The 14,168-nt window shown below is 33.8% G+C and overlaps 1 protein-coding gene across 1 annotated transcript; it reads left to right on the forward strand.

Annotated features, from left to right (window-relative positions):
- Window positions 1-342: 342 nt before the first annotated feature.
- On the forward strand, window positions 343-10,130 carry LOC143058638 (uncharacterized). The gene is made up of 2 exons (XM_076232110.1): window positions 343-407; window positions 8,411-10,130. Exon 2 carries the CDS (start codon window positions 8,419-8,421, stop codon window positions 10,102-10,104), a length of 1,686 nt encoding a protein of 561 aa, XP_076088225.1. The 5' UTR covers window positions 343-407; window positions 8,411-8,418; the 3' UTR covers window positions 10,105-10,130.
- The last annotated feature ends 4,038 nt before the right edge of the window (window positions 10,131-14,168 follow it).

Genomic DNA, 14,168 nt, shown 5'->3' on the forward strand with positions numbered 1-14,168 from the left:
ATTATTATCATATTAAAAGTGTTATATGATAAAACTTAATAAATAAATGGAGATGAATGGTAAACAGCAATGCGACAGCGAACAAAAGACATTTAGAGGTAGCTAGGTCAATGTGATCATTTGGAGGAAAAGATTTGTATTTCGCTTTTGAACTTTACAAGACAAAAAGTTTTAGTACTGAACAGAATCGATGCAGCATAGATTGATCTTGTAACATGAATAATGCATTGTCAATTTTCAAAGAATTTCTCAAGAGAAGGATGTTGTATTGTAACTCACATAGGGACCAAAGTTGAAATATAAAGATTTGATGTGTTGCGTTTTTAAAGGTACTTAGTATACATCACGTGACATACACTTCATGTGACGTGTTTCTTTTTTGTTATGAAGGTGGATACTTTGTTCAGGTAAGATTATGATTTTCTGTTAATATTGTATATACATTTTTGACATGTTGCATTCGAAAACTTAATAAAAGCTTTCATCATTTTCTAGAGATATGACTATTGACTTGAACTTATTTCAAAATGTTTGTCTTTATAAGCATGAATGGAACATGTATGGTCATGTATTATTAAAAAATAACATAAAATATAAAGCAATCGATGATTTGTTAACTGTTTAAAAGAAATTGATTTTATTTGAGCCGATAAATATGATATCATTAGATTTTTGTTTATAGTAAAACTGATTTAATTTTAAATTCTTGATCATGTCGATATCAATGTAATACGGGCAAGGTCAATGCTGTTGATATGTTATACTTAACACAGCAAATTTTGCACCATTTTTTACGATTAATTGTTTTTCCATGCTGACAGTACAATTTCGTTTTATGCATTTTCTTTTACGTCTGCATGAAATTAGTATTTCTTTTCTCTAAAATAAAAAGGTAAAAAGTGCAGAATTAACTGCAATTAATATAAAGAATAGAGTCAATATAGCTGGTTATAAAGGCAAAAGTCAAAATGATATATGATCTGTTATACTGAACTAAGAAAATGTTGCATCATTTGTTTACGATTAATTGTTTTTCAATTGTCACTGTACACTCGTACGGAAGCATATTAGCGCCACACATTTTTTTTTTTATTTTTCTTCTTATGTTTGAGTTATAACGCAAACCTTTGCGTTATAACGCAAACATCTTTATTTCAATTATTCATTAAGTTTTGTATATATGTCCGTCTGTCATTCATTTCGGATGTGATTTACTAGTAGATAAAAAAAGAATAAAATTGAGAATGGAAATGGGGAATGTGTCAAAGAGACAACAATCCGACCAAATAAAAAACAACAGCAGAGGGTCACCAACAGGTCTTCAATTTAGTGAGAAATTCCCGCACCCGGAGGCGTCCCTCAGCTGGCCCCTAAACAAATATATACTAGTCCAGTGATAATGAACGCCATACTAATTTCCAAATTGTACACAAGAAACTAAAATTAAAATAATACAAGACTAACAAAGGCCAGAGGCTCCTGACTTGGGCCAGGCGCAAAAATGCGGCGGGGTTAAACATGTTTGTGAGATCTCAACCCTGCCCCTATACCTCTAATTAATGTAGAAAAGTAAACGCATAACAATACGCACATTAAAATTCAGTTCAAGAGAAGTCCGAGTCTGATGTCAGAAGATGTAACCAAAGAAAATAAACAAAATGACAATAATACATAGATAACAACAGACTACTAGCAGTTAACTGACATGCCAGCTCCAGACTTCAATTAAACTGACTGAAAGATTATGATTTCATCATATGAACATCAGGCACAATCCTTCCCGTTAGGGGTTTAGTATCATACCATAATAACATATATGAGAAGAACATAACCCGTGTCATGCCAATAACTGTTTTTAGAATAAATGTGTTTAGTTCCGATGCATAGGCCTTATCAGTGACTCAATATTAACGCCAAAATATGCAATCTTTAATGACTTGACAACAGTATCGTAATTATACCCTTTCTTAATAAGTCTATTCAAAGGTTTTGTAAGTTTCTGAGGTGAATACTGACACCTTTGTGCTTTATAAAGAATATTTCCATAAAAAATTGGATGTGAAATACCTGAACGTATTAGAAGTCTGTATGTTGAGCTATATTTACGAATGATGTCTTTATACCGATGATAAAATCTAGTAAATGTTTTGACTAGTTTGTGATATCGAAAACCCTGGTGTAATAATTTTTCAGTAATACATTTATTTCTCTCGTTAAAATCTAAAACATTGTTACATACACGAAACATTGTTACATACACATAAACATACATACAAGGCCAAATCATTATAATAAATATGCATAGGAATAATGAAATAATTGAAGTGCAATTATACATAAATTAAGACTGATTTGTGCATCAGAAAAGTATATAATTTAACAAGAAAATAGATATAGTATATAGTCATATTAAGATTGAAAGATCAAAAATAATGTAATACAATTGTGAAACCTCCAAGTCAAATAGACAAAATGATCTTTCTGCTTTAAAATGAATTATTAATAAGGACACATTTTTTTTTAAATCTCAGAATATGATCAAGATTCTTTGATAGAAAGTCATTGAATTTTCATTTCAATATAATGAAGTATTTTTAAGATGCTTGGGTAGCAATTTGAATAGAGAGAACATAATTTTATTAATTAAACATCTTCATTTTATACATTTATTGCCAAAGGGTAGCTTGTTTTAATGTAACCTACTTTACACAGTTCTCAAACGAGAGCTTACTTTGGAAGTATATTTATATTCGGTTATAGATATATTAGCAGGGTTGATTTTTTTCTTAGGTATAACCTCAATTTACTCAATTTTCTTTGTAATATATATACCAGTAGTAACTTGGATATCGTTTTGGGGACCTTTATAGTTTGTTGTTTAGTGTGAGCCAATGCTCCGTGTTGAAGACCGTAATTCGGCCTATGATGGTTTACTTTTACGAACAGTGACTTAGATGGAGAGTTTTCTTATTGGCACTCATACCACATCTTCTTATATCATTCTGCTCATTATTAGTCATTGATATGATCTAATTATTCAAGCAGTTTACTTTGCAATTACTACAAAGGTGATAAATTTTATAATATCCAGCCTCCTCCATTAATAACTACTGTTTCCTTTGAATCTTAAATAAGAAATAAGATAAAACAAATGTTTGCGTTATAACGCAAAGGTTTGCGTTATATCGCAAATGTTTGCGTTATATCGCAAAGGTTTGCGTTATATCGCAAAGGTTTGCATTATAACGCAAATGTTTGCGTTATAATGCAAAGGTTTGCGTTATAACGCAAACATAGGAAGAAAAATAAAAAAAAATGTGTGGCGCTAATACGCTTCCGTACACTCGTATTGGCCTTTGAATTTTAGGCATTTTCTACCACGCCATCTTAAAATCAGTCTTCATGAAAAAAAGTACCGAATAAACAGAAAACAATATAAAGAATAGTCGAGATATCTGTTTTAAAGTCATAGTAAAAAATAATGATCTGTTATACTGATCTAAGCAAGTGTGTCATTTTTACGATTAATTGTTTCAATGGTGACTGTACAATTGGCCTTCTGCATGTTACTAAAAAATAAAATAAAACGGAAAGATGTACAGCAAACAATATAAAGAATAGCGACAAATAGGTAAAAAAAGTAGAGATTTAATGGGGTGCTGAAATATATAAGAAAATAAAAAAATGGTCTAAAAAGTTGAAAATAAAGTAATGAAGGACCCCCATCCCGACCCTAATAGACTAACTGACTGACGGAATGTGTGGTTAACCTTTAATTATTTGCTAAATTTGGTTGCCATTTTGAGTATAGTGCTTACAATTCAGGTTCGATTTGAAGGTGGACCATTAGATATTCGGTGGAGTTGGGTTGTGTAACGATTTTTGCAATGAGCATCATGAATATTCTAGCCTGGTAAAAAAATGAAGAAGAACAAAATTACAGTCAATATTTTGTCCAATAAAAAGTAGGACAACCTCGAATAGTTGTGTACGTGAGTGAAAACAATTTTTCGCGCGGCAGAGCCTCGCGAAAAAGATAATACATATACTAGCAACAAATAAAACAAGTGCACAAAAATGAATAACTTACAACCAAAAAGACCTGTCCTCACGTCACCCGATGAAATCAATTGATCGTTCAATACGTTCGAATAATAATTTTCTTGAAAATTGAGTTCAAATCTTCAATTCTAGTTAGAGTCGTATTGATTTTTTTAGCTGACAGCCAATCAAGTTGAAAACATCCTGTAGTGGCGAGTAGACTTAGCCCCGTTTTACTAATCATTTGTTATCTCAAATGTCCATCTTCTGTGTAGTGATCATCCTGTTTGAACCTCAATAATAAAGGTTTAGTGTCTAAATGTTTGTCCGGACTTTGATTGTCTCGTTTTTTGTTTGATAAGTCGTCTAATTTCTCGAAAGAGTTGGGTGTCAGATGTTGGTGGTAAAAGTTGTCTAATTATTCGAAGAAATTGCACGTTGGTGGTTTGTGTTTTCGTCTAATTTTCATCACCAGACATGACAAATATCTCAAACACGACTCATTCAGATCATCGTCCTAGTGACAATAGCAATATTACACATATACAGCCATGTTCAGTTCTCCTTAAAGACATTTTGGTTTTTGATGACACAGTACAACACTGTCGCATTTCAAAATGTGAAACCAAAGGCTGCAAAACATGTGCTATTTTAATTACAGATGCTGAATTCACTAGCAATTTGACCAAGAAGTCATATTTTACCAGAAGTTACGATGATCTGAATTGTAAATCGATAAATGTCGTCGACGGATTAGAGTGCAACATTTGCGGATTGGTATACGTCGGTGAAACGAAAGGAAGGCTAAACAAACGTATGTGCGGTCATAGATCAGACATTAACCTCAATGCTAACGACATTCTATACCAGCATTTCAATCAGCCCGATCATTCCATCGTTTCTATGACAGTTCGCATTATCGAAAAGATATACCATAGCTCTAACAATCCTAATCTTTCAACGACTCTCCGTAGACAAAAAGAAGACTTCTGGATTAGACAATTGGGAACTGCAACACCGTATGGCTGCAATGACAAAATTGATGGTATAGGTATTCTATCTAGTCCTTCGTGTAACTCGGTGAATGTGATGAATATTTTCAACTCGACTCCTCGACGTAGACGCAGTCATGGTCATCGTCATTATACATCACCTTCTCTGCATGATGTCTCTATTAATGACTTGCTGTCATTCATACAAAAGCCGTTAGGTATTCATCACATTCGCACGAAACTTTATTCATTACCCCTTACAAAACTTCATTTTCTGTTCAATTTATGTTTGGAATCCACTGTTACAAACCCTCATTCAAACCAATACAAACTTCAAGCTATAATTTCGGATATTGCAAGTCACAGACTTTTCAAGCCAGTTCGCATTGGAAAAGATGAAATAGAGAAAAGATCTTTTCTAAATCTTTCCTTTGCCAACAAAGGTCTCGATGGCGTCAACCTAGGCAATATCCTTCATCATAAATTAGTTAAATCGACAATACCTCCTTATTTCAAAGACCAGTCTGTACCAATAATTTCTTATACCTATACCAAACCTATTGCAACTAAAATTTTCAATTACAAACGTGTTTTGCAGAATCTCGATATTGACGACTTCAAGTCTAAACCTCCTGATTGCACTTGTGCTAGTTCCCAATTCATATATAATCCTGCTGGCCACGTTATTACCGGTGACCTTAACATTGTTAATAACACTTCTTTACGAAATGTGTTATCGAAAGGTCCGAAATATCGTGAGCCTAAATCCATCAATTGGAAATACAACTTTAAAATTTTGATGGACTCAGTCGAGGATTATGCCAGGCAATGGGCTAAACGTGAAAAGGAAGACGTAGACACTCTATCCGAATGGATTAAGGCAGTGAGGTCGTTAATACAAATCAGAATCAAGAAACTGAATGGGTCCATCAATGCCCATGCTACGTCAATCTTTAAAGACCCAAATGTTGCTAAACACTTATCCGACCTCCATGATAAATATGTTGTTGTCCCCGCAGACAAAGCCCCAAATAACATCGTTTTTGTCTGTAAAAGTCACTACATTAATTGCTTGATAAACGAATTAGGTATAGACAATTCACTTGGAAACTCAACATATACCCTCACGACACTTACCAAAGAGGAAATCTTGGATAATCATAGGTCTGTTCTTTGTTCCTTTGGTATTTCAACCAAAGATGAAGAACTGGATCTTCCATCACTGTATTGGATACCTAAACTACATAAGTGTCCTTACAAACAACGGTATATTGCTGGGTCTTCCAAGTGCTCCACGAAACCTCTTTCTAAATTATTAACATCTATTTTATCAGCAATCAAAGACGGGCTTCAAAGTTATTGTGAAACTGCCTATTCTAGAGGTGGCGTGAATCAGATGTGGATACTTAAAAATTCCAAAAATCTTTTAGAGTACATACAATCTAACTCTCTTTCATCTTGTAACAGTATTAAAACATTTGACTTTTCTACTCTTTATACAAGTATTCCACATTCCAAACTAAAAGACAAATTGAAAGAGTTGGTATTACTTTGCTTCATAAAAAAGAATGGCCAACGTAGATACAAGTATCTTGTCTTAGGGAGGGATAAATCATACTTTGTAAAGAATCACTCTGATTCAAACAAAAAATTCTCTGAAACCGATATTATCAAGATGCTTGATTTCTTGATTGACAACATATTTGTAACGTTCGGAGGACGTGTTTTTCAACAGACTGTCGGCATCCCAATGGGAACAAACTGTGCCCCTCTACTTGCCGACTTGTTTCTTTATTATTATGAGGCGTACTTCATGCAGGAACTTCTTAGGAAGAAAGATAAGAAGTTAGCAATATCCTTTAACTCTACTTTCCGCTATATAGATGACGTTCTTTCACTAAACAATTCAAAATTTGGTGACTATGTGAAACGCATCTATCCCATCGAATTGTAGATAAAGGATACTACAGATACAGTTAAGTCGGCTTCATATCTTGACTTACATCTAGAAATTGACAATGAGGGTCAGTTGAAAACAAAACTTTACGACAAAAGAGATGATTTCAGCTTTCCAATTGTGAACTTTCCATTTCTAAGTAGCAACATTCCAGCAGCACCTGCATACGGGGTATATATCTCCCAATTGATACGATATTCCCGTGCTTGCGTTTCCTATCATGATTTTCTTGATAGAGGGTTACTGCTTACAAGGAAGCTATTAAACCAAGAGTTCCAAATGGTGAAGTTGAAATCATCCCTTCGTAAATTTTACGGACGCCATCACGAGTTGGTTGACCGTTATGGAATAACCGTTTCACAAATGATATCGGATATGTTCCTTACGTCGTAACTACAATCCCCTTCCCTTTCATGAATGTGACCTACCAAATTAGACTATTTACCAGATTTTTAATCACATAAGCAACACGACGGGTGCCACATGTGGAGCAGGATCTGCTTACCCTTCCGGAGCACCTGAGATCACCCCTAGTTTTTGGTGGGGTTCGTGTTGTTTATTCTTTAGTTTTCTATGTTGTATAATGTGTACTATTGTTTTTCTGTTTGTCTTTTTCATTTTTAGCCATGGCGATGTCAGTTTGTGTTAGATTTATGAGTTTGACTGTCCCTTTGGTATCTTTCGTCCCTCTTTTAAGTGGTAAGTGATATCCAATATTTAGGTGTTGATTGTTAAGGATGACAAACATTTCGGTGGAGCCGGGTATTAGTAGTTATTGCTGTCAGAGAAGTCTCGTGTTGATGGTTATCGTCCAATATACTGTCCAATAGTTCATGTATTTCTTGTTATTGAAGTTTCATTGTACTTTTAAATCTTTAAATTATATATCGAAACTTTGTAACCATAGTAACGAATAAACATGTAAACGAATGACGATTACTCATTGAAACTCTCAAACTAGCTCTGTAAAATTCAGTTAACCGAGATTACACATGTTACAGGCGACAACGAACGACAAGCGATGAGGGACGCAAATATATGAGAAAATCCTACATTTTCCCTGCAGGTAATATGAGACTTAAACATGTCGTTAAAAACATGCATATTGTTGTTTAACTTATCGCCATTAGTTAGTTTTGCTATCTCGTTGTCGTTTGGTTTTTTTTGTTTTTTTTAACCTTAGTGTCGTCTTTCTTTTTTCGATAAAAAAAAACATAAATAAAAACCCGAAAACCTATCAGCGCCCTTTTTCAAATTAAAAAGTTGCGACAAAAATAATCATAAGTTATACATGCTATACTGAAATGTTCATGACTTATTCTTTTTCGTAAGATTTTTTTGTGAAATTGATCGCAGAAAAGCATTATAAGTAAGTTGTTACGACTCTTAATATTTGATATATATTTGATACATATTTCAGGCATCACTATGGCTACTAGTACAACTATTTGTGGTCCATGTTCAGAACGATATACGACAAAACCATCAGCATACTGGTGCTCGGATTGTCAAGAAGCCATTTGTGATGACTGTCAAGAACATCATAAAGTACTCAAAGTCACACGAAGTCACGAACTCATACCAATTGACAAGTACAAATCTCTTCCGTCCTTCATTACTGATATACAGCAGTCATGTACCTATCACAATGAAAAATATCAACAATACTGTGTTGCGCATGCGTTACCTATTTGTTTCAAATGCATTAAAGAACACCAAAAATGCAACGTCATACCTCTTGACGAAGTTACTAATAACGCTAAGACATCCGGGCATTTACAAGATTTAGAAACAAGACTGATGGACTTATTACAGAACATTGATAGAATCGAGAAGGACCGAAAGGCTAATTTGGTCAGTATTGAAGAAAGAAAGCAGGGACATCTTACAGAAATTAAACAAATAAGAAATCAAATAAACAAACATTTAGACAAACTTGAAAAAGATATAATACAAGATATTGAGAAAAAAGAGTCTCGATGTAAGGAGAATATTCAGAAGATTTTGTCAGAAGTTGAAGAAAAGAAAAACTTGATAATTGAAAATCAGACCAATCTCCAATCAATCAAACAACATGCTTCCGATCTTCAAACATTTCTTGTGATGAGAAATATTGAAGTGAAGGTTTTTGAAAATGAACAATATTTACAATCGTTGGTTGAAACTAACAAATTGGGCCCAGTAGACCTGACTTGTAATGTAAACCCAGGGGTGCTTAGTATCTTCGACAGTTTGAAAACTTTTGGAGCAATTGAAATTGACATGAAGTCGAGTAGCATTCGTTTAATCAGAGAGAAAGATAAACAAGCACAGTTACAAGTAACGCCAACGAAGACCATAGACGACTTGAAGTTGATTCTACAAAAGACAATCACAACAGGCGGGGAGAATATTAAAGGTTGTTGCATGTCAGTTAATGGCGAATATTTCTTCACCGACTATTACTCATGCAAAAGGCTAAATGTCATTGCGTCAAATGGTACATTCAAATTTGATATGTTGCTAGATCCTAGTTATGGGTTTGACATAACAATAATCAATGAGAAAACAATCGCTATCACATCTGGATCTTCTAGTGAGCACATCGGTATTGACATAATAGACATTGAGAGCCGAAAGAAAATCAAATTCATCAGCCTTCCTGATCGTCCATGGGGAATCACACGTGATCAAGACTCGCTGTTTGTTTGTGTTAAAGGACGTGGTATATATAGAGTAAACACCTTGGATTATACTACCTCTCACTTGATAAGTTGTAACTTATCAGGATCGAATTACATATCTGTATTCGCCGAGAAGATATACTTCACTGACTGGTATGATCACAGTGTAGTTTGTTGTGATCGTAATGGATCACATGTTTGGAGGTTTAAAGAAGAATCAGTTTTGAAAAATTCGAGAGGCATTACTGTAGATAATGAAGGAAACGTGTTTCTTGTCGGACAGCACTCGTCGAATGTGGTCATCATATCAAACGATGGAAAACACCACAGACAAATTTTGACCAAAAAACAAGGTCTTTCGCAACCGTCTGCTATTTTCTTTGATAAACAGACGGGGAAACTTCTTCTTGCAAACACCAGAAAAAATGCTTTCCTTTACAGTGTTACTTAAGGTGATTGAAATTGAAATGACTCATTCGTCTGCTGTTTTCTTTGATTTACATATAAACAAGAATTTAGCCATATTTGCAGATATTTGAACACCCTTTTAAACAGTTCTGGGTCCGCCACTGATTCTTGACCAAAGAGTCAGTTATTAAGGTCTTTCCTTTTACAAAAGGGAAAGACCTTACTGTATTTCTTCTGTTTATTATTATTATTATTATTATTATTATTCTTCCGCCAAACTTTGACGCAGTTAGCCTCCGTAACCGTAAGAAGTGTCGCTTTCTTGTTCACACTTTGTATCGGTGTCATGAATGTCTATCCAGAACTCACCCTATTAGTCGAAATATTTTGTCGGTTCGGAGTAATCCCTCCGAAACCAAAAAACCTTGTTATCGTTCCAACACCGTAACCGTAATAGGTAGAAAAAAAAAGAAGGGTGAAATTTGTTCAGGACCTGACCCCGGTTCTTCGTTACATTTGGATCGAAAAGATTCAACGACTCATTGGTAGGGTTATGCCCCTATGAAAATTAACCGTTGTCGGTGGACCACCAAAACTCAGAAACCGTAAGTCGTAGACACCTAGGATCTTCACCAATCATCATCAATTCATGTATCTTTGAAAAATACCTCAAGGTCAAATTTGTATGTTGACCTTGACCTTTGACCTAACACCTTGTTATGGGATAATCTCAGAAACCATTATACTTACAGAAGTTTTAAATAGTGGAAAATGTTTGGGTCAACATGGCGCAACTTTGTTACATTTTGACCGAAGAGATTTGACCTTTTTTTAAGGGGCATAAAGCCTGTTTTAGGTTTCTGAAAAGACAAAATCAGCTTTTTCTATATAACCAAAGGTCCTAGACCCATAGGGTCTTCAACAATGACATTTGGGACTAATGACCTTGACAAAGGTCAAAAGGTCAAAGGTCAAGGTCATGTTCCAGATAGCGAATTTAGTGTTTTTAACCTTACATAAAGGATTTTTAGTGTGTTTTTGAGCTTTTTAAGGTTGACCTTGACCTTTTCAATACATTCTATGTCTGTTGGAACATGTATTTTACATTCCAAAAGGAAAGACCTCTCAATTGTTCAAGAACAATTGACAGTTTAATTTTATTTTCGTATTGTTTTGCAATAAAAAGTAAAATAACAAAAATACTGAACTCCGACGAAAATTCAAAAGGAAATTCCCTTCTCAATTGGCAACATCTATCGCTCAAACACATCAAATGAAAGGATAACAACTGTCCTATTCCTGACTTGGTACAAGCATTTCGGTGGTAGTGAACGGGTAAAAGAATACAGGGGTGATATTGGAACTTAATGATGCTTTAAATGATTTTCTCTGAGTGTCGACACTGGAGTGCAATAAATTGGTTTTTAGATTATCGTCAGTTTACTTAATTGGTAAGTAAGTTAGCTGATAATTCCTTGGATTTATGACATGTATTATCTGAATGAACGCATGAATGAATGGAATGGACTAGCGTGTCGAATGCAGTTTAAGGCAATTTGGTAACACGATATCTAAGTAGCATGAGATCGCATAACAGTGAGGGAAGAACAAAACATTTGCGAAAGCAAATTTACAGATCTAACATTGTTGGGCTAATGTTTAGACGAATTATAGTTAACTACACGCATGTGTAAAATACTACATGTTAGTTATAACTTGGAAAACATATTTTTACATGAATAATTGCAATAAATTTGCACAGTTTTTCTAATTGCATACTATTTAAAGAATGTGAAAAAACATGAAATGTAATCCTAGGTAATAATGTTGAAAGTTTTACGTCAATACATAAATGGGTTTAATTTTGTGTTTCAATTGTGTAGATGTTTTTTAGAAAGTACTAGAGTATCGCTCGGTAAATCCAACGATTACTAGATTAGTAAATATTTACCTAGTATGTTAGTTCCCTAATAAATAAAAATACATGTTTTTATGAAAATATTTAAAACTTAAAAGAGTATATAGCAATTTAAAAACGTGGACATGCTTATCTCTATGCTGGTCTTGCATACTTAAAGATATTACTAGTTTTTCGGAATGACACTGTATTAAAATAACTGATTGATTACCTTGTTAAAATCAGTTGTCCCTGTCTCTGTTTCACAAACACTCGTTTTACGACCATGTATATTTCGTAAAGTAACAAATAGTAATGACCAATAAGTAAAATCCCAAAAATACTAAACTCTGAGGAAAATTCAAAATAGAGAGCCCATACTCAAATGGCAAAATCAAAAACTTAAACACATCAACAAATAGACAACAACTGTCATATTCCTGATTTGGCACAGGTATTTTCTCAGGTAAAAAATTGTGAATTAGACCGGTATGACAGTCGTATAAAATTTCAGTATGATGACAACGATGTGTTAACAAAACAAACAGACATTATAGGTATTAATGTAAAAAATCAATGTTGTGTAATTATCTAAATACTATTAAACATTTACGATGACACAATAACACAATAACTGATAACACAATGGCAGAATGTATAAATAAAGATCCACGTCAAAGAAATACCAACACGGTTTTTTGGTTAAACGTTGAAAAATGACTGGTTATATGCCATATAATTGCAGCAATGGAACCAACACGGTTTTTCGAATTAACAAGTATGTGTGTCCAAACATAATATTTTCAAGTCATCTTCCAAAATTTTAATCGCGGTGATAATCTATCAATTGCAAAATGTAGGATTTTTATTTACTTGTTCTTAGCAGTAAATAATCGGTGATTTGTATAGACAAGTCGACGTTCATTCAGTTTGTTATAGACATATGTAAATTCACTATTGATGTGTAGGTAAGAATCATATATTTATATTATATTTATTGTAAAAATACAAACATAATATACACAATAGAAATACAATACATAAAAAATGCTAAAAAGTAAAGTCTATATATGTAAATATTTATGTAGGACTCTAAAGTGGGATGGGGCGCTAAAGTACGATGGACAAGGTAGAATGCGATGGTATACAATAAAGTACGATGCTTCCGTACGCTAAAGTCCGATGGTCTGCGAAAAGTATAGACGTCAGAAACGTAGTTGGATTATGACGTTAATTGACATTCGTTTATACATTCTAAAAATGAAAATGCCAGAAGATTAATTACAAATATTGTTTAACAATGTCAATGACTAAATTAATCATAACCTTACCGTGCTTTTTCGTCTGAAGCAAATGTATTAAATTTTGTGTTATGCTGGAAAAAAGACCTGTATCCTGCAGTCTACCATTTTACTATTTAGATATAAAATAGCATTCGCATAAATATCCTATATCTTGCTATTATTGGAAGCGAACGAATTCATTCAAATCATTGTTAATGTTGTAGTTTATTTTGCGGTCACGGTTAAAATATTATCGCTTATATTGTAAGATCGGTAAAATGGGACATGTTTTCAAGCGTAAATATTATAAATTGTGGACTATAACATCAGTTTCTACATTGTAGGAAATTATTACATGCATTTGTACTCGCTACGAAAAAGGATAAAGCTAGGCGAACACCGCCGTTTTCTCGCAATTAGATTAAAGCTTGTACAAATAAATGTTCATACTTATTCCGACATTGGCCAAATTTTGTATTTGCAATGCCGACTGTACTGGGAAATTATTTGAACGACAAACTACACCAATTATCCAATACGCCCTAATTGTTAAAAACTCATTTACAGGAAATATAGTTTTTGTGACACGTACATTACCTTTTAAGCAATTATAACGTGGTCACCCCTTTAAATTTAGATACAATTAAGGTGCAAATCATAAAGCCTATAACATTGTGTGTTATACCTAAGCATAGTTTAGCTTTTGCAAAACGACTAGTTTTTTAACATCCATGTACTTAAATGTTTTAGGCCTTAAATATTTTCCTATTGTTCCACCGCACTTTAGCGTGCTATACCATCATACTCTAGCAAACAAACAACCATCGCACTTTAGCGTGAAACACCATCGTACTTAAGCGTAGATCATCGCACTTTAGCGTGACCATCACACTTTAGAATACCATCTCACTTTAGAGTCCTAAATAT

Source organism: Mytilus galloprovincialis, chromosome 14 (genome assembly GCF_965363235.1).
Source record: "Mytilus galloprovincialis chromosome 14, xbMytGall1.hap1.1, whole genome shotgun sequence".
Classification (NCBI taxonomy): domain Eukaryota; kingdom Metazoa; phylum Mollusca; class Bivalvia; order Mytilida; family Mytilidae; genus Mytilus; species Mytilus galloprovincialis.